General features: G+C 41.6%; 1 protein-coding gene across 6 annotated transcripts; it reads right to left on the bottom strand.

Moving 5' to 3' along the window:
• Positions 1–1,333: 1,333 nt before the first annotated feature.
• PODN (podocan) lies at positions 1,334–27,959 on the bottom strand. 6 transcript variants are annotated; one of them, XM_054834580.1, is made up of 12 exons: positions 27,772–27,959; positions 26,787–27,150; positions 24,068–24,324; positions 22,229–22,322; positions 20,573–20,637; positions 16,347–16,456; positions 14,264–14,420; positions 12,303–12,418; positions 9,630–10,287; positions 6,860–7,008; positions 4,808–5,009; positions 1,334–3,462 (listed from the first exon to the last, which is right to left on the bottom strand). In XM_054834580.1, the coding sequence occupies exons 2-11, from the start codon at positions 26,818–26,820 to the stop codon at positions 4,841–4,843; spliced, it is 1,809 nt and encodes a 602-aa protein (XP_054690555.1). In that variant the 5' UTR covers positions 26,821–27,150; positions 27,772–27,959; the 3' UTR covers positions 1,334–3,462; positions 4,808–4,840. The 6 variants fall into 6 exon arrangements, with proteins under 6 accessions (XP_054690555.1, XP_054690557.1, XP_054690556.1 ...); XM_054834582.1 differs by having other exon boundaries at positions 26,787–26,973; XM_054834581.1 differs by having other exon boundaries at positions 27,804–27,911.

Raw genomic sequence — 27,959 nt, 5'->3', positions numbered from 1 at the left:
AGTTCATTAGGAGCTGCTGCTGCTCCCCCAAGGGAACACTTTGCAGACTCCTTCCTGCCCCACCACATCCCTGTTCAAATTTGGTCAAAAGTTTTCCTTTGGAGGTTTTTTTTTCCTTCCTTAACTCATTTTTCCTTAGAAGAGCATCTACTTACTGTGTAAAGCACCTTTTTCATTAAACATAACACTTAAACCCCAAACACCACAGCACGGTGTGGTAAGGCCCTTGAGGCAGAGCAGGAGCCCCCTCACCACACTACAAAGACCCCCTCTAGCCCCCCCAGCCCCTCACCCTGCCTCCCTCCCTGACAGCATGGCCGCTGGTGTCCCCCACAACTCACCCCTCCTGCCAGCAGAGGCTGGGGACTGCTGGTTACCTGTGAGGTCCTGTTATCCCTTGAAGTGGAGCTCGCAGGGCGCCATCTTGGAGGAAGGAAAGCCTCAGCCTTGTGCCACCTCCCTCTCCACAGAGGAGCCACCTTGGCCAGGGCCTCACCTTGCCTCTCCTCCTCACAGCAGATGGGACAGCACCAGCTGCTTTGTGGCACCTTTTTGCTCGTTTGGGGCAGGAGGAGCCCTCCACTTCTATGAACATGGGAGCAGAGGGAAACTGGCTCCTCCGATCCAGTCTGACCCCCATCACCTCAGCATGGGCCCTGCAGCCCCTCCCAGCAGCCAGGGAGGGAAAAGGGGCCAGAATCCCTTGCGGGGAGATAAAACCTCTGGGGAAGATACAATTATCCTTGGCCTTTTTTTTCCCCAAAGCCCCCAAAGAACAAGCCCCTGGGATTACTCAGAGGGAGCAGTGCAGGGTAGGAGCAAGGGGAGGGTGAGAAGAGGAGGAAGCGGGTGCCAGGTGCCCCAGTCCTCGGGAGGGGACACCCGTGGGGGAGAGGAGCCCGAAGGAACAGGCATGAGGGGGAGAATGGCTGCAGAACAGCCCGTCCACATTGCAGACACAGCCAGGCTACGTGCCCACCGTCTGAAATAAAAGCTTATTATCCAGGGGCTATTTTTGGTGCCCATTGGGTTCTTTATAGCTCAAGTCCTGCATTTGTACTCCTGTTGCTGTGAAAGTTACATGAAAACCACAGTTATGTTGGCTCTTTCTGGTCCAACTTTGTAGCCTAAGGACAAGCCAACTTCCCAACTCTCCTCATTTTCACTAAAGGGAATAAAAAAGGCCCTGTTCCTGGGTCTCGGTTGGACCTTGGGAGTACAGGTGCCACCCACAGCCAAGAAAAATGTAGGCATAGTCCCGTGGACTTCTGACTCTTCCTCATCTTCTCTCATGGAGCCTCTTATTCCTCTGAAAGAAAGAAACAAACTACCATTTTGGTTCCATAGTTTTATGCCCAATGTCATAGGTGCCGATGATACCAGATAAGCGAGGAATCAAGCCTGTGATTCTGCCTCATCCATCTCTTACGTGACAATCAAAAGACATTCCTCTTGGGGGAGCACTGAGGCTTTTACTGGGAGGAAGGGGTGGTTTTGGTTGGTGGTTGTTTTGGGGGTTTTTTGCTGCTAGGAAACACTGTCCCCTTTAAAGGACAGATTCAGTGCACAATTATTTTGAAATAAACTTGGAAAAGGGTTGCCTAACTCTACTGTCTACAGGATATTCCCCTTTGACTGTAGGTGGGTCTCCTTTGGCAAAGGCTTATGTTTGATTTAAGAAGTTTAACAGTGTATGTATCACCCTGAATTTTTGGGCGTGATTCTACAAGGTATTAAAAATGTACCCTCACTCCTGCATTTACCACATCAGACTCTCAAGGGATTCAAAGGGGGTCTGAAGCACCTGACTTCTCACAGCATGTCAGTGTAAGGGACTGAAATTTAAAGATAATTGAACAGTTCTCCATAAAACCATACAAATCTGCATATTCTCAGCTTGTTCAGGAGTATAATAAATTGATCTGTTTCACCAAAGGCTGGCAAAACTTCCACTGGGGTTTGCTGGAGATAGCTAATTGATTTGAGCTATATTCTGTAAACATTTTACAGAGAAATCTATCCCAAAAGTCAGCTGGAAGGCTATTTTATTGCTCAGCTGTATAGCTGATATTCAAAAATGTTGGTTTTTTTGCAATTTTTAGGGCCAAGCTTTTAGTTTTTTGAGGAAGCAATCTTTCCTTCTATGATTCCTGACTGTCCTTAATTGTCTAAGGTAGGAAATATCAGCCTGAAATTACTGTCATGTGCTATGGGAACCCAAAGGGAAAGAGTACAACTAGATCTTCTCCAGCAGGAAAAACAGCTGGTGAAAAATTAAGCCAACTGTGTTTCCAAGTAAATCCTGGAATGCAGTATGCAAAACAACACGTGTTTCATCAGAAATCCTCAAAAGAAAAGACCATTTCCTCAAGCAGATTAGCTACCTCAGATGAAGGACCTTATAATCAAATAGGCAGCTTGTCATCCAGGTCTTCTTTTCCTTGCTTTCCTTATTTTCCATGATTCCAACAGGAGCTGAGAATACTCAACACCATAAGATAGGTGAGGCTTTAAGAGAGTATGACAGCAGGCACTGCCTCCAGACTTGAACTAAACAAGGAAATTTCTCTTGAGGCTTAACAGTTTTCTCCTAAGTCACCCCACATTCACTTATCTTTTTTGCTTCATTAGTCTCACTTCTGACTCTTAATGTGAATGATATACAATATGTGAAAAATTCTATGACATATATTAAACTGCATACTGTTACTCAATCTTCTGGACATACTTTCGGATACAACTGCCACATGGGCAAACAACAAGACAGAAACTTTACCAAAGCTCTAGAAGGCAGACATACAGATTTTTTTATATATATTCACAGGAGCAATTGTTTTATCTTAAACTCTTTCTAAAACAGGCATATACTGCAGGCTTTGGCAGTAGAGATAAAATATTATGGGATCCAGCCTTATTTTGTTTTTCTCATCCAAATATACACATTGTTATAACAGACGAATTGTTGCATCCAGAATTATTACTGCTGCTTGATGACCAAAATGCCTCATATACTGCTCCACACATGAAACTACTGCAAATATCCATCTTGCCTGATCAACAACAGCTTCTTTGGGGTGGAGGAAAAGAAACGCAGCATATACATGGTTCACTTAAAATGCAGTGACAAAAACAGCATTCGAAGGCATGTGTTCAAAACAGTCCCATATTGTTATTACAGATGGAAACAGTGAAGGAAGAGAAACAGAAGAAACAAAAGCCAGCTTTTGTGAGTTCCAGAGCAATCCCTTATGATCCTGGGTCTTGTATAAGATGATTTGGAAGCTTTGGAAAGGCATTCAGGGTCTCTCCCTGAATAAGGCACTGTAACACACTGTCTTCCATGAGCCTGGCCCAGTGCCATGACAGTTTCTGCGTAATTCATTGCACGTTTTGCTAAGTGTTCTCTGTATATCTATATAGATATATACACATAGACATATATGTAATTTTCCATATGCTTTCCTGCAAAACATCAGAAAAACAAAATCAATTACATAATGGAACACAGAATTCAGAATATGCTAAACTTAGTACCTGCTGACATGTCACACGTGCCCCAAACCAAACCAGAGATGCACTGATTTGGAAATTGTATGCACTCTAGTCTGTAGATATAAATTATTTCTTCCCTCACAAAATTCTCACATAGCCCAGCCAGGAGGTCTAATGTTTGACTTTCCAAGTAGCTTCTGCCCTTTTCAAGCCCCATCAACTTTTCAGCATATCAGCACTATTCCTAGCACTTCCTTGTGTGATCCTCCATGACAAAATGTTGATTAGGAACAAAACAAAACTTTTTTTTTCAAGTCTTAGAGTTTAGATCTCCAAAAGTAGAGAGGAGTGTCTTGAACCTCATCATCTTTGAACATAAAATACTTAAGAGATGCATAAAGCAGATCCCTATTTCTCTTATGGCAAAATGCATATTCTTCAAACATCATTCTCCCTTCATCTTTTCTTCTGCAGCTGAAAAGAAAAGAGGTTCAACTAGAGAGATGGAGTGGCTGGCCAGATAGTTTATGGAATACTGAGATCTTAATTTCAAGATTACCAATCTGGAATCAAAGTCAGCAGCAATCACAACCTGTAACTGGCCAGAGGCCTTTCAGTGAATCTGGGTGAAGTGAGCAATGAACCCTCAGCAAGACTTCTCAGTAGCGAAAGCACAGGCTGTTGTGAGAACTGGCTATCCTGGAACAGGCATCAATCCAGTCTTGCATACCATCTCCCAAAGTGACCTGAAGTAGATAATCTTTCTGTAAGAAATATGCCAAATATAGCATTATCTTCCCACTCCAAGTGGTCAGTGATTTAAGGACTGCTTGAGATAGAGGTCATAATCTTAATGCCATGTTTAACAGACACTGATGGGTCTACCTTCCTTTAATTTGTCTAATTTTTTTTAATCCATTTTCAGCTCACATAGTCTTCTGCATCAGTAAGCTTCACAGTTTGTTCTTTTCCTTTTTAACTAGTTGCTTAAAAATATAATGAAATACCTTTTCGTTTTTTGTTGTCAGAACTAGTAAATAATGACCTTCATATTTACCTATTGGGTCTGCTGTGGCCATAAGCAGAAGCCACTATGAACAGTCCACTGCCTCTGATAAAACATAGATATATACTGACCGTTTCATTTTACAAAATAATGTATTTTCAACCCTTTTTGATTCTGCAACTCCCAGTCATGTTTTAGTGAAAGTCTTTGACATCCACTTGTTATTTTTCAATCATACTTGTAAATTGGAATTATTTACACTACAGACTGAGAACTGGGTCCTTGAGTTAACTAAACTACAGTTGTTACCTCCCACATGATGTGTTTGTGTGAGTTCACATTTTATCTCAGTTCTTCTTCCTCTTCCTCATCCTCCATTTCCTCTTCTGAGTCATCCTTATTCTTTGAACTGTTGCTGAATTCAAGATTCCCTTCAATATCCAGTACCTGTAAGTGCTTTAGGTTTTGGAAGGTACTTTCCTTCAGTGCTCCAACGGCAATCTTATTAAACCTTTAAACAAACAAAAAGGCCTTCCTGTTAAAATAAACCCATTTTTATATCCAACACAAAAATGAGAAGACTAGGAGGAAACCATTCTGTACAGTTACTCTAACTCACACTGACCCAAGTTACTCTAACTTTACAGTGACCCACAACAGCACTCTGGGAGTACTGACTCCTCTGGATGGAAAAAGGAAGGGAAAGCAGGTTCTGATTAGCAAGCAGGCAAACGCAGTGATTGAACAAAGCTTGCTGTTGGCACTCTGCATCATCACAAAGGACCTTGCAGGAAAATAATGGGAAATATTAAGTATCTCCCATGCTTTCAAGTTCACTAACCAAGCTCTCAAAGAACTCCTACTTTCCTCCACCCCAGCCCCTCTTTCTCCTTCTATAACTGTATTCTGCAAGGAAAAAAATCATAATATTGGAATTCCTCCCCCACAAATTCTTTCTCTTGGTATTCTGCTTTCTCCTTTCCAGAGAGGAAAGGCATCTGCTCCATAGCCCACATTTCAAAGTGTAACTTGCTTTTTCATGAGATTCTGTGTCATCCCTTGATAGTTTAATTTTTCTCCCACAAAACTCAAAATACTGGTACAAAGTATCCTTTTAGAAACAAAGCAACATGCAGTAATTTTTCATCTGTTACTTGGGTTTCCAAGAATAGAAATAAATTAATCTGCAATTTAAGGACTCCTGACATATACGGTCTGTTACTCTTGAACATGCTTAAAATCATATTGTGATATTCCAGATGTATATTATTGTTTCACAGCATTTCAGTGATTAATAGCCTCCCATTAAGAAATACATGGGTGGAGTTGCCTCCTAAATATGTTAGCAAAACAGTTTTGCAAATTCCTTTTTTCTCTTTATATAGAAATATAGAATGTGGTATGTGGTTTCTGGTTTGCATCCAAGCATTCACTAAAATCTCATAAATGTGAGCAGCTGAATAGACAGACTGCTCTAATTTACACCAGACTTTGTAATTTTATTTGCTTGGTATGGAATCATTCATCCAAAAAGGTATGATTCAGAACTATTCGGAACTACAGAACAGTTTAGTCACATACAGACAAAATAAGGCCATATTTAGTCTTGTGCAGCAGGCGGCCTGCGCTTTTTGAACACATCCATGGGATCAACTTAATCAAATATTCTGTAGGGGTTCATACATTACTTCTAAGCAATATATTCAATATTGCTCCATATTACTAGGCCAGATTCTTGCTTCACTTTTTGTGCTAAAAATCTCTGTTTAAATCAGTTACATTACTGTGAGTTTACATTATATGTAAAAAAGTCAGTATCTGTCACCTACAAAAACAAAGTCCTCATCCAACTGACAGAGTGGGGAAAAACCCAGAAAACCTTCTAAACAGAGTTACATAACTGTCACAGTTGTAACTTGTCATCTGTTTCTGACAAACCATCAAGGGAATGCGCACAACTTCAAGATCAGTCATTCACGCCTCACTAGAGGGGGATTTTGTCAAAATCCAGGGCTAACAGCCACAGGCAAAGCTGTAGTCCTACAAGTGGAATGTAAACTTTTAGCTCACAGCTGAATATTGGAATATGACATAATGCTAAATATTACTTTCCCAGAATTTCTAACAAGCCTAATCCATTCTAATAAGCACAGAAAGGACAAACTTTCCAAACAGAAAGAGCTTATTATGTGTATCCATATCTTTTCTGAGCAGATGAACATAGTTTTATCATACATTGCTATAAAATAAAGTTGCTTATTTAGAAAGTTATGATTTGAAATACGTTCTAAAAAGTAAACAATTACAAAGTGGATGAAGAAGAAAAAAATCTTATGTGTTGAAGCAGAAACCTGACCTTACCTGAGGTAAATCCCCTTTATTTTGGGTGTCGATTCAAATGCATTCTCTGAAACTGTTGTGATCTTGTTGTTCTGAAGATACAGATATTCTAGAGATTCTGGCAGGCCTGGTGGGATAGAAGTCAGCTGGTTGCCAGCCATGTCTAGTGACTGCAAGGAAGAGACAACAAGGGGTCAAATAAATAATTGAATTTAAATATTAGCAGCGTTCCAAAAAGAGAGTTGATAACAAATGGGCATCCAAAGGTTGGCTCTATATACATCCCTCCCCTCCTTTGGAAGTTTCTCCATTGTTTTATATACACACACAAATACACATCTATAAAAATACATATAGTTTATGCAAAGCTTATCCAGGATTTGTTGTGTTTGAAAATCATCCAGAAACGGGCTTTATTTTTCAGATGGTACTTTGGTGAGTCTGCTTCTGAACCTCTCCCTTCTGGTGAGGTCAGGAAAATGAGAAACACCGTGTGTACAGTGGAGATTGTAAACTGTCAGCCATGCAGAAAGGTTCAGTTCAAGTTCATGGTGGAAAAACTGAAGTGATATTTATTATAACATAAACTAACTTAATCTACCTCTAATTGGCATCAAGGTAAGCGTGGTCATGATAATTCTGCTCTTTTACACTACTATTTAGCATCATGATTTCACATGAGACATCACGCTGTTTTGTTTAGGAGTCCCAATATTTCTTTATCTCTGTCCCCAGGCTTTAGCCTGTGCCTGCTTTAAGTGAATTAAAAGCAGACTGGGTTTCAGATATGCATGAGAATTCCTTGGAAGCTGTTACTGCAAACACTTCACTAGCTAAGGTTAGTGACTAGTTAGAGTTGCACATAAAAACACCTGGACATATTCTAACATGGAAAATGTATGAAGACACCAGGACTAAAGGCCGTGATAATTTCTCAGATTAATTTTATGCAAGAAAACAGATCAATAGAAGTGTTTGGTTATCCTGTATTGTAGCATTTTCATGGCGCCAAGCTGACACACTAGTTACACATTACTCAAAGCCACACTTCTGCAAATGATTGTTTTGATTTCAGTGTTTTTATTCTCCACATAATCCCAGTCTGGCAAACAATTATGTAAATGTCTAGCTTTGCAGTTGCAGATAGTCATCTGTGATTTCCATGGAAACAGTGTGGACTGAAGCGTATGCTAAGTACATGTACAATCAGGATCTTATGTGATGGTTATTTGTCAAATCCACCCCAGTGCACCAACTCATAAGCCAATTGCACAGTTAAGCCCTTAATGATAAAAAAGATTCATATATACTACCATGGAAATAACTCACAAGTAGTAACGCTGTTCCAGAAAAAAACAACAGCGAAAAATGCACCATTAGTCTAACAGAATTTTAAGTATGTGCTATTATCTTTACCTTCTTTATTATGAACAAGGGTTTGCTGTGGAGTAGGTACAACTGAAGGGCCAGTGTTTGATTCAGCAACACATTACTCTGGCTTCAGACTGGCTACAAGGGAGTGACAGTAGAATAAAAGTAACGTGAAGTAGCTATGAAATAGGTCTTTCAAGAAGGAAAGCTTATCATTCCAACCAACAGCTAAAGCTGCCTAAGAGGTCTCATGACCCATTTTTGTTTGAAAAACAACAACCCAGGTGACAGTGACTACATTTTATTAAGCTACTGCCCTGAAACAATTCCAGCATCTATAATTCTCATCAGACTACTTTTCATCTTAGATATATTTGCATGCACACACACACACATATACATATCAGTGAGGCACCAAAGAAATGCAAAATGTATTATTAAAACCATGGACCAAATGTGCAGCTGATGCAAACCAACAGCTCTACAGATACCATTGCTGGATTGCTGATTCACATTAACTGAAAAGCAAGCTATTGTTTATTCCCAGAAACAACAGAAAGGGAAATGTTCACATAGATAAACATTTGGGTTGTCTGGAAACACACTGGGGGCCAGTGTGATATTGCTCCATGTCCCTTATCCCTGATCTGCTCTGAGATGTACAAACTTTGCCTGGACAGTGACCTAACCATATGCACCATAGATGGTTGCCATATGACATAGGTAATACCTTCTACTGCAGGAAACAGACTGTTGCCTAAAAGGAAATGCAGACAAATCCTTCAGCCAGTGTAACAATTTTGAAAGGTCATTTTGCACAGCACAAATGTGATTGTTCCTGCCTGCCTTATGGTTTGTGTTTAACTTTCTCCAACAATTAAGCAAATGAGAAGACTGCTGATTGAATCCAGATCTCCTAGCTGCTATCCAGGTGCCTTAGCCAGCTGAGCTGCTAAATCCTACAGCTTGGCCTGTCTGACTGTAAGCTGATGGGGCTTTGAGAATTAAGAGTGTTTTTGTTTATGCATTCCTTCCTCCTGCTGTCTCTCTTCAGAGCTGATCTTAAATCTTTTGAGAGACAAGCTATTTGAAAGGCATCATTTCAGTTTTAATGACAACATTCACTAATGTTTATCTGAAAATATAGGACACTGTTAGGGTTCAGAAACAAAGATGTCTTTACATTTCCCAGAATTAGCAGTACATGGTGGACCACCACCCTGGTCAGCAGTGGGAGGAACCCACCTCTGGCACAACAGCATATCATTTCTACTCTAGAAACAGAAGGTGTAGCACTTAAACAATGCAAGCCCAAAACATGAGGACCAAGCGCATCTAGTATGGTGCTAGACAAATGGCTTAGGCAGACAGATGAGGACATCAGCATTACTAAAAGAATTAGAGAAGGTGATGTTTCTACCTGGAGACTGCTGAGTTCTCTCCACGCTCTTGAATAAATGGAATTTACTTTCAGTTTATTGTTGCTCAAATACAGTTCCCGCAGCTTTGTCATCCCAGACAAAGTCCCTTTTGGGATGATGCTTATCTCGTTCTCCTTCAGCTTCAGAATCTGCAAATTCTTTGGAAAGCCAAAGGGCACTGTGTGGAGATTGTTTCCAGAAAGATCCAAGGACTTTAGTTGCCTCAGTTTACGGAAGGCCTCCCGATGGATCTGGGGACTTTTGAGCTTATTGTAGCTCAGGTTCAGCTCTTCAAGGAAGTAAGTGGTAGCAAAGTCATTCCTGTTAATCTCAGAGATCTGGTTATGGAGGATCATAAGTGTTTTCACTCGCCGGGGCAGCCCACTGGGAATCCTTTCCAGCATGTTGTTGTACAGGTGGACAGTGTGCAGCTTCTTTAAGCCCTGGAAGGCTAACGGGTGAATACCTCGGGCTTTTAATTTGTTATTGTGGAGCAGAAGGTACTCCAGGTTCTTAATTTGGGTCAAGACATCTCTGCCAATCACCTTAATTGCATTCTTCTCCAGGTGGAGGAGGACGATGTTTCGAGGTAAACCACTTGGGATTTGTGAGAGGTTATTGCTGGACAAATCCAGATATTCAAGACTAGACAATTTCCTTAGGAAAGCAGGAAAGAAAACACTCTCTATTTAGATTCTGCAAGGTGAAACGAAACCCAGCTTCCCCTAGGATTTTACAGTCTTTGCTTTAGAGTCTTTTTAGCTGGCACAGCTCCCACTACTGCCCCTTTTTGTCTCATGATATGACTGATGTGTACGGCAAAACAAGGAGCTCCCATGCTGCCATTAGGAGTTAGGCCTGGGCGCTGCCATTGCTCCCCAGCCACACTAGCAAGAGAACCTCCTAGAACGCACAGACATCCAAACTGCCACCAGGCTGCCAACTGAGATCAGTTTTGCAGTCTACTGTTCTCTCAACTGACACCAAAGATGGCAACATTTGAGCAATTTCAGTGAACAAATACCACCAGAAAGATGACATGGGAGCACCATGAGAACACAAAATTTAGCTCTCGGTTTCATAGAAACGTAGCAGGAGTATTTCTGTCTCTCTGAAAGGGTATATTGGAACTGAAAAGCAGGCACGCTTCTCAGATGATGAAATATTACTCTTATGGAAAGCAGAAATGTTAATTCACTGTCCTAGGCTAAGGTAGTGAACTTCTCCTGACCCTCCAGCATTATGGAAGTGAGTCAGAGCTAGAGCTGCTTTGTGTAAGCTACTGAATCTGGATTCCACAGACTCAGTTGAAGCTAAAATAAATCCTCAGACCAGCCACTTATACCAACTGGATATGGATCAATGGTATTACATGCCAGGACTGAGGAGCCCTCTATTCCCTTGTACTTCAAGTCAGTTTCTCAGTTCAAATGAGACTTTTGATCTGCATGGCACTACATAATCCACTGCAGACGACTAGGAAGTTTTCAGGAAATGCGCGATCTAATGCCTTACAGACATTACTTACTAGTTACTACACTGCTATTCACAGCTATCCAAGCATGGTCTGAATAAGCAAATATACTCTCTGGGTAAAGCACTGCAGTGCTGCACGTTGTAATGCCTCCCCAGCTTGGGTACATCTTAATAGCACTATGCTGTGCTCTACAGACAGTATCATGAGAGCAAGGAGCAATATCCACCCCCTCTGCTGACTGTGACTGGTGCCTTAGCTATAGCCACCGTACTCATCAAAATCTTAACAGAAATGGTATGTCTAACATGACCTGGAGGCGGACACCACGCAGCTATGGTAAATTACCAAGGGAGGTTTCTGGGAGTGGGATGTGGAAAAGGAAAGCACAGTATAATACATTTTCATGTCTGAAGATCAGAAAAGTTTACAGAATTAAGTTATAGGCAGGACAGATTATGTGATCTGGATTTTCAGGTGGAACAAGGGCAGCACTCAGTGCAAGCAGAGACACAAATTTCAACTTTTTGAACTGCTAAGTCCCAGGCTAAATTTAGGACAGCCAAAGGCTATTTCCGTTGCACCAGTTTGTAGCAAAGCTTTTGCAGCCATCTGGCTATTGAGCAGTACCATTGCATCCCCTCCTGCTCCAGCAATCTATCTGCACTGGGGTACAGCTGTGCCACATGAATTCACAACTGTGTATCTGCAGCTGTTTTCAAGTCACCTTCACTGAAACACGGAAATGGCTTTAGGGAAGATGAAGGTCTGGCCTTAACTTCCAGTGAACTGTCCTTGAAACTGAAAGGTCCCAAGTAACCTCACATTTGACTGGTTTGGAACAACAGAGACCAGCTTTCAACCTCGTTCTAGGTGGCCTTTTCTCAGAAGGCACTTAGTGCCTGGTGCGTTGGGTCTGTGGCAATCAGGGAGCAGTGCAGGCTGACGTTCAGTGTTGTGTCTTTTGTATAAAAGTATTCTGCAGTGTGAATTCAAACCACTCACTCAGACCTTTGCTTTTGAATGGCAGCATCTGAATCTAGGTCTTTTCATAGAGGCTTAGCTGAGAAATGCATAATGTCGTGCAGCTTTTAATAAATGTACTTTTTAAGATGTACTTTTTTCAGCAGATATACTACTGTACCAGAAAAGACAGACAGACAGAAACAGAGGTGTAAACTACAGATCTCAGTCTCACCAGAAAGTTTCGTTGTCCATTCCTTCATTAGTCAAGTAGTTATTCTGTAAATACAGCTCCCTCAGACCTGTAAGTTCACTGAAGGCTCCTTTGGGAATCTTCTCCAGTTTGTTGTTCTAGAGTCACCAGAAGCACAAAGCACATTATTTGGCTTGAAACAACATAGGACATTCAGGTTCTGCTCAACTAACATCAGGCAATTAAACTTCAAAAGGGTGAGACATAAGATATTTCAGGAGGCGTTATAATTCTGCTTAAGAAATAAATACAAATACCAGACTGAAATATTACAATCTATTCTTATTGATTCCCCATGGAATCTTTGGGCTAAGGAGTTAGAATTTGCCCCCCCACCCCGCCCCAGATGGTTTTATTTTGTATTTGTAGTCCTTCCACCTATGTGCAAACGTATAATGTAATCTAGGCAACTACCTCTGGAGTTTGCTCAAAATTTCTGGATTTTGTAAGAGAGGTTTCACCATAAAGAAGAATTAGGTTGGAAGCTGGGAACCAGCCATCCTTCCAGCATTAATGGCATTCCAAATGGTACAGTTCCTGCAATGTAGATTCCAAAATAATTACTCCTATTGCCTTAGTATGGCTTTGGAGTAGCCAGCAGGCAGACACAAACAAAATATAAAACTAAATTCCACTTAGAAATTCTATACAGGAATTGTAGGAATTATAAAAGGATATATAAACCACCAGGAATTATAAAAGGCTCTATAAAATAAAGAAAAAAAAAGATCTGTTACATCTAAAGTACACCTTTTGGACACTTTTGGTCCACTATTGGATGTCTCTCATTTCTTATTGTCCTGGTTTTTTCCCAATCAAAATATCAAGGTAAATGTTACTACTGACAGGCAGTGCACTTGAAAACAAAATGCTCGTTTCTCTCCTCAGCTTCTCTGCCCTTAACACAACTGGTGACAGCAGGGAAGGATACGAGTTCAAAGTATAGTCCTCAAAGTTTGAGACCCCTTTGGAAGACAATGATTACCTATGAACAGCAATAAAATGCAGGGGACTAGTAACTTCATACTTTGCACAGAAATTCCAGCAATTTAAAGGATCAGACTGTTTGCCTTTTCTTCAAGCTGGAGAAGCCTGTTTTCTGGAAGACTTTAATGGGAATTAGCAGTGAAACCTTCAAGGGAAAAGAAAGCTGGGAGGCAACACAGAACTGCCTAAGTCCAGGGGCTGATAACAGATACGTCCAAGGAGCTGTCAACACCAGGAACAAGCGGAACCAGGACTCCCCACCGCTGCAGCTCTCCCATTGTTAACAAGGCTGAGATCTCTAGCACAGACATGATGAAGTGTTTTTATCAAAATCAGATGACATGGAATTAAAAATGCTGGAGATTAGTTAATACCACAGTTTCTGCTATTGCAATACTGCTGGAGAAGTTGTAGCAGTAAAGAATCACTGATCCAAATTTTCTCTGTGTTGTTTGAATTGCCAGTTCAGTAGCAAACAAAAGTCACTGATGCTAGGAAACAGTAGCCTATATGAAATGAGTTAGTGAGCAAAACCAGTACATAGTTGATAAGCAGCTGTCAGGAAAAACAGCATTGTCAGTGGCAAACTTAACTGGGAGGCCAGTCACTGGATGGCCATGGAGAATGATCTACCTTCATGTACTAATATGTGTTAACATTATTATGTGCAGGAAAGAGACCAACAATGCTACCATACAGGCATTTGCAATACACTGCCCTGAAAACACAGAAAAGCATTTTTGTCCCCTGTGAGCATTTTAGTGTTTTGCAAAAACACACAGTTACTTATGAACAAAAACGGATGGACATGGGAGACAGCTACTGTTGAGGATATAGCAGACGGGCCTGGGAATGCTTCCAAGTGCATTGAAATGGCTTGGCTGTGTAGTCTGAATCCCATACAAAACAGTACTTTGTCACAATCATGAAGGAATACAAAACTTTGCTGTTGTTACCTTTAAGTGTAATTTATATAGTGCTGGAGGGAGATTCTTTGGAACATACTTCAAGAAATTGCTGGACATGATGAGTATCTCCACATTATCAGAGCCATTGAACATATTATCAGGTAACCCAGCATCTGAGAGTTTGTTGTTATGAAGATACACAGATCTGTTGGAAGGAGAAAAAAGATGAAGTTAAACAGATAGGGAGATCTGGGGGGGTTTTGTTTACCAAGAGAAAGCTGTTCAAAAACTCTATTTCAATCTTTTCTTCTTTCCTTGAGATAATTACATTTGTTTTTAAACGTGCCCTTTAATTTAGCAAGGGATATGGATGCAAAACCAAATGATTGGTCCAAATAATCTCTGAAATTTAGGTCTATTCAAAATCCAAACCTGCATACAAATTTCACAAGTAGCTTTATCTTCTTAACAAGAAACTGAGTGTAAGTCTGGGATCGTGCAGTGCTTTGAAACAAAGAATGTTGGTGTGGTAGCCTCACTCGAGAGAGTTAGAACTCATATCTGATTATTAGATATGGCCCCAATTTTACCTTCTATTGGGAATCAAATCTGGGCTTCTTGGGCTTGCAAAATCAGTCTGTAGACCTCTTAAGAAAGGGCTGTCTCTCACCCCTCCATTCTTTTTTAACAAAAGAAATTATAGGATTTTCCTGACTTCTATTACCCCTTCCTTTCCTGTGTTTACCCCAAGATGCAGCAGGCAGCTAAAATTGCATAGAGAGGTTTAAACTGCAAAAGAGCACAGTATCAAAGTGTGCTTTTTTAACTTGTTCCTGGGTTCTCTACCAATTGCAAACAACTTGGCAATATCTTTCTGGAAGGAAGGAAAGGCTCAGTATGCAAACAGAATCGTGTGATCACACACTCCAGGGAGTTCAGAGCCACACTGAAAATATTGTTCACCCTGCATGGTCAGCTGTACTTTCAGCTCACAAATATTTGCCTTTCTGAAAAACTTGCTTTCCAAATAATCAGTCTGAGACCATGAACTCTACTGAGGGCAAATAAACCAACTGAAACAACAGTGTTAGGATTTTATATCAGCAATCTTGGAAACCAACGAGTTACTATTCTGATTAAAATTAGTGTTGGTATAGGATAGTGTGAAGATCACTTCGGAACAGTGCAAGAATTTTAATATGAAATCAAAACACAGCAGCTTCTGCAACTCAGATTAAGGAAGAACACATGTATAAATCTAGCTTCTTTCACAATGAGATATTGCCAGAAATTAGTGGCTGACTCAGCTTCTTCAGTTACCAAGAGCCTACAAGACTAAAGGCCTAGTAAGTTCAGAGCAGCTTCAGCTCTTAACGAATTCAGGGGGAACCGAAAGTTCTTCAGTTCATTACAAGGCGGCTCTAGGAGCTTAACTGGGTCAGCTATTATTAACTGCTTCCAAACTTGGATGCGTAAATTGCTACCAACAGAGTCTGTGATGTCTTTGCAGGATTTAGATGCTGTAGTGTCCGGTATAGATTACTCAAAATGCCTTTGGAAAAGACCGTATCTCACAGGAGGTGGTCTATGTGCATCTGAATTTGAGATGGGAGAACATGCTGCACTGGATCTAGCTGAGAAAATTACAACCTAAAACTAGCAGAGACACCTTAGAAACCAGACCTGAGGGTATGAATCACTTCTGAAGGTGCTAAAGTGCTTAGCTTTAATATAGTTGAGTTATAGTCAACTGCATTGAGTACTGTACTCTCTACCTGATTCTATTTTTTTTAATGAATGGACTATAATAAAACTAGAGATTTCTAAATAGTTAATCTCCATTTTGAGAAACCAAAGCTGTTCCTTTCAACTCATAACTGATACACAAATAAAATGGAGACAATTTCATTTTTATCTATGCAAAACTGTCTGGCAGCCAGTAAAAGCCCTTGGAATGTGTTTGTCTGAGAGATTATTTGATCTTTCATGCTGACAATAACAAACAGTCTGCTTCTTTCCAAAAAACATAAGTAGGCAATAACATGGTTTAGCTAAATAGTTTCTTATCACTCACCAACTGCATCCAAGCAGTGGCAGAACACTATTATTGTTTTACTTCCTGATCCCTTACCTCAAGTTTGGTTTCTGTCCAAAGGTGAGCCCATATATCTTAGTGAGATAATTGGCTGCAAAATCTGCACTGATCAAGGTATTTGGTAGGAATTTCGGAGCCACTGTTAGCTGTAAAAGAAATATACAGGGGAATTCCAATTAAATGCAACAAATGTTTTAACCAAGTACTAGACCAGCAACAAAACAATTTATTTTCTCTAAACCGGCAAAAATAAATGAACTGTATGCAGATTTCATGAACAAAAACAAATTGTCCTCACTCACTAATCTCTCCAGGAAGGAGACAGACTTTTGCTCCAAGATACGTGCATGTTTGTTTTGGTTGGAAGAGTCCTGTCTCTTTTTGATGGAAGAAATCAAGAAATTGTTATTCAGAGAGCAAACATGTTGCTTATTATTGTTCCTAATTCCTCAGTCTGCTGTGCCAAAAAAAATCTGACCCACCTCACAGTGGCCTACTACTTACTCCCATATGAAAGTATATTGGGGGGGAAGCATCACTTCATATGTCTGTTCCAATATCGCATCCATTTTACAATGATCTTTTCAATAGAAGATTCAAGTTCTCACAGGACACAGATGCATCTGAGTCAAATGATGGAGTATCAAATGGGACTTCAAAGCAAAGACCTACTGTACAGTGATACTTTGTTCATTGAATAAATGACGTATCAGAAACAAAATACAGAAAGGTCCTGTCTCCAAAACTTTATAGTCAAGGAGAGGTATAGGATTTAATGTGTTTGCTCTTGATCTATTGCTATTTTTATCAGTGATTTTAAAAAATAACGCTATGAATGTCTGCATCTGAACAAAAATTGGTGGAGTGAAAACTAATGATTAAAAAAGCTCAGCTTTAGAGACCATCCAGATAATACAATAGCTAGGTTCACTGAGTGGCTGCTAATACCCAAGTCATCAATCTAGAAACCAAGAATACAGGTTATGATACAGGCTGGAGGACAGTTTTCTGGAAAGCATAAACCCAGAACATTTATGCATCAAGATTAAGCCCTTAAATCAAGTTCTTAACATGTTGCCGTAGTAGACATAATCCTCGAGTACATAAGCAGAAGACTACCGAATTGCAGTAGTTCTGGAGAGAACATCTTTTCTAGGGAGATACTGAAGTCTTTGTCATCTAAAGCTTTGAGATCAGGATGGGAAACGCTGAGCAATGGAAGAGAATTGCTTTCTAGCTTGAAATTCTTTGAATCTGTAAAGCTTCTTCCTCACAGCCCTGTTGTGTGAAAGAGAACTTAGTCCTACAGCCAGCAAGGCACAGCTAGACTCACACAATGAGAAAACATATTTTTCAAATTTTTATTACAATAAAACTGCAATTGGTTATTAATAACAATATAAACCCAAAAATATTTAAAAGATAAACAATGTGAGAGAGAACAGACACTTTCTTGGAGAACTGCCTAACCCAAGCCTTAAACTATGTACTTATCTAAAGGGTGCCTAGATCTCTCTGTACTAGTTTGTCAAGTGTGCATTGATCGTGCTGTATCCACGAACTCACAATTTACTGGACAGACAATACAGTCCTATTTTTTAAATGATGAAAGTACGTTATTTGCTGTTTTTCATTTTCACCTGTGCCAAAACCTCCACCCTTAAGCTGTCTTAAATGTTTAATGGTCATAAATGCAAGAAAGATCTTTCCCACAGATCACACTCCTATCAGTATTTCCAGGTAGTACATAAGCAGTAGAAATAGGCATTTTACATATAACCACAGTTGCCACAATTCTGCTCTTGGCTTTACTGGTAATCTCTCATCTCCTGACCTGGGAGATTTAATTTCAGGGAAACGGATAAAGGCACTCATATCTGACTAGGAAGGTCTGACTGTGCCTCAAAAAGAAGTAAGTCTCTACTGTGACATAATATCGAGAATTCAGACACAGGAAATAGACTTAATCACTTTCATACACTGTGGCACGTTACAGCTTTTCTCCTGAAACACAGTCTATTAGGTCATAACTTTTATACAAAACAAAGGGCATGGCTTGGATATGTGCAACGAAAGACATCAGAACCACAGGAAAGAGGAAAGAGAAAGAGAAGTTTCACCCAAAAAGTTTTTACTTGGTCAAGACTTTGCTTTGGCACTTCAGCACTTAGTCATGAGATGAACTGATATCCACTGGTTGACTGCTTGAAGGATTAATGCTGGATTGTTGTAACTCTTAGCAAAAAAAGTTCACTCAGTAGCTTTATCCAACATATTGCCTAACAAGTAGCAATCTGCATTTCTCCAGCTGCAGTTTTCTTGCAGCTTTACTGCTGGATCTTCGTTTCCATATGGCAGATAGTGTTTCTCCAGTGTTAACTAATGAGTTAACTAATGAACTCATAAGGATTATACAAAAGTTATCACCAGTTTTGGAACAAGATTTCTTGCTTATAACAAGCTTTGATATAAACAGAAGTACTGGATCCATGTGAATCCTGTATCACTTTGGGGATACTGTCACTAAAATCACCAGCTTATAGTAAATAGTAACGACAGCTCAGGACCTGGTCTACAGCTTGGTGGAAAGAATTTCCGTTATTAACAAGGCTTACTGTGGATACTACATGATAGATAGAAATGATGAGTGGGGTGAAAAATTAAAACAGAAACTACAGCATCTGTTCTTTACTTGAAGTACTTGTTTCTCATAAGCCACAGAAGGCTTTTAGTCTATTATGATATTTCTTTTCTCCAACCAACTATGCTAGTTTAACGAAAGATAATTTAGCTACATCTGATGGGATTGCAGTTGAAGATAAAGCAGCATTAAGATAATCCATAAAACAAGGAGCAAACTACCAGCAAATCCCTGCTCTCCTCCAGACACCACAGTTACTTGATCTGCAGTGTTTCCTGCTGCAGACTGGATGCTGTTTGAAGCCAATCTGGTTTGTCCTGGCTTGTGATTTATAAAGAAATGTGTTATTTTTGTGGGTCCACAACTTCTCACTGTAACTAGTTCTGACATTCGCTGATGTTTGCATTTTCTTTTGGGATCTTTTTCTCTCTGCAGTAAAGCCAGAAAAACCAAACACTTTGTTTTGTCACACAGGGAAAATTGGAGTGCAAAGTTCTGGAATATTAGTCACAGTCTGGCGTGTTCCTTTTTATGGAGCTATTAACTGCCAAGATTGTTATATGGAAATGGTGCTTGAAAGAGAGAAAAGAACACAATGTTACTGTACTAAGGAATGGGTTCTATTCTCAATCACTCCATACGGAAATCTATGGAGTGATTCTGGATATGTCTTGGCCTGACTGAAACCTGAATGTGGCCACATACATATCAACAAAACATCAAAAGGTCACAGATTTTAAGAGGATAATAAAATATATATATAGATATGCCTATAAATATATATATATAGAGAGAGAGAGAGAGAAGGATGGAAGAGCAGGGGTTTTGCAGACAAAAGCAGCTCTGCCTAATGTTTTAACTTGTATTTTTCTGTGGCATCCCAGCTTCTTCTGTAGCAAATATTTGTGGACTGTAACTGAGGAAAAAGAAAGCCATAATGGGAACCACCCAGATGCAAGGGTACGTGAGAAGTTATTTCATTTCCTAGCCTTGGCAGGAAAGATGTGCTTCTGTCATGACATCCAACTTGGGTCATTAATAGGAAAGCACCTGGGATCTTCTCCATTAAAAAAGAAAGTCAGCTCCTACCACTGCAGCTAAAAGAGTAAATTCACAACTTGCGCAGTTTCACCGTGTGTGGGTATCCCCCCACATCAAACCTAGTAAGAATGGGAGTCAGGGAAAACTGGATAGCTTTTTACAGATTTTGATGGCTCAAACACAGGTATCATCTGGCCTCATCTGATGAGATATGCGGTATTTCACATCATTAACCCACATCTTATTTGCATACAGACAGTTACCAAATCTGCATGCAGCTGATCCAAAGCCTACTGAAGACAGTAGTAATTTATAAATGCAGGGTCTCCGTGTACGTCCCTACATACAGAAAGGAAACTTTTCACCAGTTGCACAAATAAGTGTTCAAAATATTTGGGCATGTACCCTCTAATGTTTTAGCATACTGATTGTCTTGACCTTAGATGAACCTGCATTAGAATATCACTTTGGCACAATTTTACTTATGTAGGATATATATTTTAAAAGAATTGAAGACTTGCTTGCTTCACTTTCAGAACCCAGTTAGAAAAGAATTCTGAAAGTCTTGTGAGCCTCTTACCTTATTGTTTGCCAGGTACAGGTAATTCAGGTTCTCCAGATGTTCAAATGCTTCCTCCGGCAACCCTCAGAAACAGGAATAACTCTAATCAGTGACACTGGCACCTTATTGCCTCTCTGAGTGAAAATAACTGAGAGTAGCTTTCTCTCTCAGATAATATCTTTAATGTGAGATTTGAATATTTTTCATTGCCACTGAAACAACCTGGCTCAGACTTATTGTTGTCTTTGGTTTGTTTTTTTTTTAAAATTAACCCCCCCCAGACTGTTAAGAGCAATGGAAGACCATAAAAAAACCTAAGCTTGCAAGGCTTGTGGCCAACCCCACTGGCAAGGGTCAGGTACAGAGCTGTGTAGACTTGCTGTATTGCTGATCATCAGTCCTCACAGCAGGCATGCTATCTGAGAAGTTTCTTTTGTCATTTGCTCATGAATCTGCAGATCATTCTTGGAAGGACATCATCTGACATTGTTTAATGATCAGATCAATCTGATCTATGACCATGACGTTGCCAAAACAACACCAGTACCTGCATGTCATAACTGTTTTCTTGTTCTGCTCCCCCACAATCCAGGCAGTAGCCAGCTCAGAGAGCTAATCCAACTCAGAGCTAACCCTCCCCCAATAATTATTACTTTTCAGCTGAATCACCACATCCAGCTGATCACACAAGTACAATTGCTGTCACAATGGAAAGGCTGAAAATAACATTTTCACCTGGCACTTAGATAACCATAAGTCAAAGGTGAAGCTATTTCCCACGTCAGAACATATTGGAAACTCAGGACTGCACTGAAGCTTGTGAAAGAAACATCAAGCCCCAAAGGTAGTAATGTCAAAGTCTGAATCTACTTAAGCACAGCCTTCCCTGTGCTGTGTACGGGTGATGTGTTTTGGGTCCCATGCATAATATGCCCACATTCTCAATAAAGGCTGTTCTCTATCATTGGAATAAGGAGAGCAACAGCATTCAGAGCAACTGGGTGACACACAAGTTAACAACGATTACATCTTTTGTATTGTATATCCTCCTGTCCAATTATTTACTCCAGTTCCTGTGTTTCTTTTCCTTTCCTTACTAACTCCTTGTCAAGTTTCTCTAATAAGCATATGACTTAGTAAGCAAAACCTGCCTACAAAAATCAAAATGGTTTTAGAAGAATAGCAGAAATTGCCTTACTTGTAATACATATTATTTGTATCTATACTAAATTCGACAAGGATTGAACTGGACTAAACTGCACTGAGTGACTAGACTGAACTAAACAAGTGGATTAAGAAACAAGGTCAGTCAGAAGGAAATCATTCAGCATGTAGACATTTCTGGTTCTCAAGTGCATTGCATTGATGTGCCTGGGGGACTGGAGGGAGTTTCCTGGACGAGAAGATCTCACGCCACAGTACGCAGTGCTGCTGCCAGGTCTCCTCCACTGGTTCAGTACGGCTGCATTCTTACACGCTGAGTATTATGTTTTAGATGATAAAGTGCCTCCGTGATCTGTGTGATGGCCAAAGGAGTGAGGCTTATAGCTAACCACTCCAATCACGTCATTCCATCACTCTGTGGCTTTCCTTATCAGCTGTTGCTGGCCTCACTGCATAAACTGGTGGTGTGGAGGCACAGGCTCTGTCCACTTCACGGCTCTGCTGCCTTACCTTTTGAAGTTAGCCTGTTGTTTTGCAAATTGAGAGTTTCCAGTCTGTAAAGACGAGCAAGCTCTTCTGGAAAGATTTCTTCTATCTGGTTATTCTAAGAAAATGGAGAGTATTAATCATCATCAAAGTAATTCAAGAAGGATCCCAAAAAACCCAGACTGTGAACTCCAATAAAATTTGGAAATGAAACCACCATGTCAAATCATTGTCAAGACTTCTCTCTGTAATGAGCCAAACTCAGATCTCAAAACCAAGACATCCAAACCCAGCAGCATTTGAAGGCCTGAACCAAGTTTTGTAGCTTGTGCTCATCTCCAAAAATATCCAGCTTATGCACTGGTAGCACACAAAGAGTGTGATTATGCCTGGCAAGGCCTATATGCCATCTGCCACAGCCAAACCTCATAGCTGCAGCAAAGCATTTGCTACAAGGTTGGCACCATGCATTTCCGAGTTTATTACTTCTGTTATTTACATGTTGTTTTAAAAACAACTTGTCATGGGCAGGGAGAGTGAAACTGGGCTCACTTTCTCCAGTTTTACTGTCAGGAGTGACTGCCATCATTTTCATTAACATGCTGACTAACATTTGACCATTAATGAGTGATTCCAGTGTTTTAGCATCTAGGGGACCAGTCAAGGACCCACTGTGCTGGAAGCCAGGCCAATACACAGAAAGTGACAGCTGCTGCTCCAAAAAGTTTCTCTGCTTTTGGCAGTAGAGGCGGGAGCCATGGCTAGCACACGCCTGGGACAGATCTGCTGAGGAAGGTGCCAGCTTACGTTACAGTTTTTCTAACTACGCTGCACTTGGATGGAAAGCGCTGAACAAAATCTACAATTTATCCACAGAAGACAATTAGCAAATGGGAGCAATAAACAAAAAGCAGTTGGTTAAGGGCCAAAGAGGCATTGTGGAGAAGCCTGGAACTACTGCCATGGCTCAGAGGAGGAAGGGCCACAGGGCTGCCATGCTCTGGCCCTGCCCACATCCTCAGGTGTCAAAGCACAGGCGGGGAAAGGATGCCTGCCAAAATGCTCGTCGTAGGGATCAATTAACTAACAGCAGAGCATGGAAACCTGCTGACCATCTAGGACAGGCCACTGCTTCCACCTGAATTTGAATCTTACATGCCTTTGTCCTGACAAGACATGACATCTCTGCAGCATAACCATTTGCTGCAGTCATGACTTTCCCGGGTAAAATGACCCAAGAATCTCCCGCCGGCAGGTGGCCCAGCAAGTGCAGCACCAGCTGTCCGCATGTCACAGGCAATGCCGCTCTGAGTGACGGCTGGCTCCGCCATGTTACGGCCACTGCTCCTGGCTGAGTCCATGTACCACAGGGAGCCGGCTTGAGGGAGACAGGACCCTGAGGGCCACTGGCTGGGGCTGGGCCACTACACCGTCTTTACAATGCTTTAGCTAAGGTGTAGTGCTGACAGAAAATTTCTCATTAATGAAGTAATTTTGCCCATCCTTTTCCAAGACACCTCAGAATGAAAAGCCTTCACCAGGAACAGTAATTATTACTTTGGACAAAAAAATATTTTCTCACAGGTGGAGGGAGAAAGAGGAGAAAAATTTCCTAACTTTTTTTCTCCCTGGATCTGTGGGGAGAGAATTAAAGCTAGTAACCAGGTGTGTTTGTCGACTACAAGGGCCTGCTGCACCTCCCACTTCCAACACAAAGCCGAGGAGCCACGGAAGGAAGCGGGAAGGTGGCGGGTTCAGGCGAAGGCAAGGACAGGGGCCTCCGCGGCCCGGGGAGACCCCGGAGGCGGCGGGGGGGCAGCGTGTGGGAGCTGGGTGGTCCGCGGCCGGGCTCGGCTCCCTTACCTGCAGGGAGAGGTGGTTGGTCAGCTCCGGCAGCAGGAGCGGGAACTCCTTCAGGTCGATGCCGCCGCAGTCCACGACGCCCTCCTGGGTGCAGCCGCAATCCCGGGGGCAGGCGGGGGCCGGACCGGGCGGCCGCCGCCGTTCGGGGGCGCCCTCGGGAAAGTCGTTGTCGGCGGGCGGCGGCGGGCGGGCGGCGGCGCAGCCCAGCGCCAGGAGCCCCAGCGCCAGCAGCGCCCGGCCGCCGGCGGGCATCGCCCCTGAAAGCCGAGAGAACGGCGCGGGGTCGGGCCCGGGCGGGAGAGGGTGGCAGCGCCAGGGCCCGGCCCCGCTGAGCTCCCCGCTCCCGCCCCGGGAGCCCGAGGCACCAGCCCCGCGTTCCCGCTTTCCCTAGGTGCTTTCACGTCCTTTCAAGGCGGTTTGGGAACCGGGATGAGACGGAGCAGCGCTGCCCGGCCCCAGGCAGCCGGGGGCCTGGCAGCATCCCCCACACCGTCCCTGATTCCTCAAGTTATTTATTGCTTTTTTCATATTGAGAAACGCCAGCTGATCCCGGAGCTTTATAGAGGAGGTTATGCAATGTTATTTCCATGTAACTCTTAGTCGTACTCTTCCTCACAGTTTTGCATCGGGAAGAAATTTCTCGTTAATGTAACCAAGGTATGCTGGAAAAAAGTGACTCAGGCTGTCAGGATGCCTCTTGGAGAGGCTGCTTCACAAGCATCGAACAATAACAATGTCTCATGGCTACTGAAAACAAAACAGGCTTCCTATTGATTTTTGGACAGTGCTGATTTGAACCTTAGAGGCCTGGCTAATGTTCAGCTTTTATCTTTCTGGCAGCAGGTTAAAATAATTCAAACAGAAGTTGAATATCTACTAGACCGGCCAGCTGGTCCTAATCCAGCCCCCTTGGTCTCATTTGTTGCCCTTCTCAGATTTCATACATAATGATTTGCAGTAAGGGCTGGTAATGGCTTGTCTTTTGTCCTTTTGGCTATTCTTTGCAGAAGTATTCAACAGTGATGAGAAATTCTTATTTAGGCTGATCTTTTAAGGTGAAAATACACAATGGATTCATGACAATATGAAATAAGTACTCGCTGTTCACCTCCGCCAGCCCAGGTTCCTTCTTTGCATCAGAAACAAGAACCTCCCAGAGCCAGACTGGCAGCCGTCAGAACTGGCACATCTCTGTTTACATCCACGGGGCTTTGCACCAGCTGAAACTCTCTGGGGCTCTCTTGGGAAGCATTGGAGAGATCCTGCTCTCAGTCAGTGTCATGCAAATCTTAAATAATTTCTTTAAACATTGACTTACACTTGAAGAAATGGGAGAAGGTGAGACTACAGGACAGAGCATCCCAAGACATGGATGGGTTTGCTTTGTTCATGGTCTACTGACACGCTGGGTGATTTTAAGCATTTAACACTGTTTGCTTGATCCCTCTTCCCCCTGCTCTGCTATTCCACAGCTTCCATATTTGTAAAAGCTGACTATAATGAAATTAATCTCCTTTATAAAACATTCCAGGGATCAGATGGTGTTCCTTATAAGGCAGCTAGATATTAATAGTGAGATCAAAATTGGCCATATGAGTATGCCAACAGTGGATTAGTAAAATCCTTAGTATTTGGAGACCTAACCTCAGAAAATATTTTAGAAATCTTAGAGAAAATAATCTCAGCAAGTATGATATATCAGATCTCTAACAAAGTATTTTTCCTATATATCAGCTTACCCTTATAGATATTTACAAAAGAAACTAAAGAAAAAAACCTCTTCTTACACACAGGTGACAACCAGCCCTGCTGTAACAATGCCAACACTATTCCCATAGCACACAGTTACATCGTGGTTGGTATTGGGCTCTATAGATTTGCAACATGCTGACTTTTCCACATATATGGCTGAAAAGATGTTAAAAAATTAACATGAAATAGTGTATCTATTGCACACTAAAATTTCTGAGGCAATCTCACCCCATTGTCACCAATACACATGCTTCTGCTGCAATGCCTTTGAAGTGAATGCTGCTTCGGTACCACAGGGAGACACTTTGGATACAGAAAACATCTGCTTGCACCTGGAGTGCAGGCAGTAAAACCAGGCATGATTTTTATTTTCTTTTAGTTCAAAGAAAGTCTGAAGTAACTCACTCCATTTAAACTCATTCCTGTGGGCCTGATCCAAAGCCTTATTAAGAAACCTTATTAAAGGAGTGGCTCAAAACCCACTAGAAAGAGTACTCTTCCCTTGCTGGCAGTGGGCTTTGGATCAGGTCCTTCCACCCAAAGACTGAAATTACACCAAAACCAGCTCAGGAGTATCTATGGTTGCATCTTTCTGAGTCCAGACAGAACCACCACTGATTTCTGCACTTTGCTGCCACACAGCCCCAGAGGCAGAGTGCTACAAAAGGCACAGTCTCAAGAAGCAGCTGAAGTTTCAGGAGTTACTGTATGCTTCTCAGTGATTACAGTTGCCTCAATAAACAACAGAATCATATTCAAAATATCTCATCTCTGTATCATTCTCTGCAGACATTCTCATAGGACACACACAGATGGAAAAACATCCTCTCCTTCAATATCAACAGGTTAACTGAGTTTATTACTTACATTTAATATCCTTTCTAAAAGCTGCAGCTGAAAGGCAGGCTGCTGGATGTTGTCTGACAACCCAGCATTTAAAAAAATAATAAAATGCTGTACAACTCACCTTTGCTGTCAGAAATCAGATGAATGAAGAACATTTCTCTTGCCCCCACAGGCTCCCTCAGCTCATGCCATGTCTGTTACATGAGCTGAGCTCACAGCAAGTCTCCCCTTTCCAAGCCAGATCCTTTCCAGATGTGAGCAGCAGAATTAGAGGGAGTAATAGGCAACCCTCTACCAACGAGAGTTTCCTGCACTTCCCAACGAAATCGGAGAGGAATTTTCCAAAGTCACCATATGGGAAAATGTGAGTAGGAAAGAGGAAGCAGCTATAGTCTGGATATAAAGACTTCAGGAAGAAACAATCTCCCATTGCTTTTTGTCAACATAGTTTGCAAGATCCATAAGAGATGCCAAAAGCAAGCATGCTGGAATTGACAGAAGCAGAGACAGTGTATGCTTTAGCATTTTGTTGCAGGATACCAGAGCTGCACTATCTGTTACTAGATCTTTAATTTTAGCTGCATTCAACACAAAATCTGAATTCCAGGTGGGAATGTCCTCCCATTCCCCGGGGGTCTGGTTCAAATTAGCCAGGAACAGACAGATCAGCAGTTTTTCCTGCATTTCATCTCCCTCCCCTTTAACTCCCCCTGGTTTTCAAATCATCAACTGATCTTCAGGGACCAGGGGTAGATTGGCTGAAACTACAAATGTCTTAGCAGCAAAGTCCCCAAATTTGATATAACACCCCATCTACCCAATCTCTTTTGTATCTTCTAAGCCCCATATTACAGCACTAAACATCAAAACAACCCTCCACCACACACACACACACTCCAGCCCTGGTCATGTTTAGCCCAGAAGCCTCACATTTCTTATTTCTCTTGGTAAAAAATAGAGGAACATGCTGTTTATAACACAGTATGCTCTAAGTGCAGCAATACTTCCAAGAAAGCAACACGGCTTTTTGTCACAGAGAGCAACATTACTATTTTAAATATGAAGCCACCTGTTTTGTGAATGCCCCGCAGTGCCCCATATAGTACCTCCACAAAATCTGCAGAGGATCTGTCCTCACCAAGAACACGACCTTCTTGCTGAATTCCAGAAAAGGGACACTGATTCTTTCCTCTCGACTCCAGCTGAACTGAAGTCTAAAGCAATTAAGTTATTTCCTCCCTCTCTTCTTCCAGGCTCATATCAACTGGAACTGATCCCCCTCTGTGCCACGTGT

Source organism: Grus americana, chromosome 8 (assembly GCF_028858705.1).
Source record: "Grus americana isolate bGruAme1 chromosome 8, bGruAme1.mat, whole genome shotgun sequence".
Taxonomy (NCBI): domain Eukaryota; kingdom Metazoa; phylum Chordata; class Aves; order Gruiformes; family Gruidae; genus Grus; species Grus americana.
This window is presented reverse-complemented; position numbering and strand designations above follow the sequence as displayed.

Bases quoted from the DNA above. Each gene is read 5' to 3' on its own strand.
- PODN (XM_054834580.1), bottom strand. From the start codon at position 26,820: ATGTTCTTCATTCATCTGATTTCTGACAGCAAAG. The intron at 24,325-26,786 runs GTGAGTTGTACA...CTCGGCTTTCAG, and splicing joins TCTGATTTCTGACAGCAAAG to GGGCGATGCCCGCCGGCGGC. The intron at 14,421-16,346 runs GTAAGGGATCAG...TCCTTCCAACAG, and splicing joins GGACAGAAACCAAACTTGAG to ATCTGTGTATCTTCATAACA.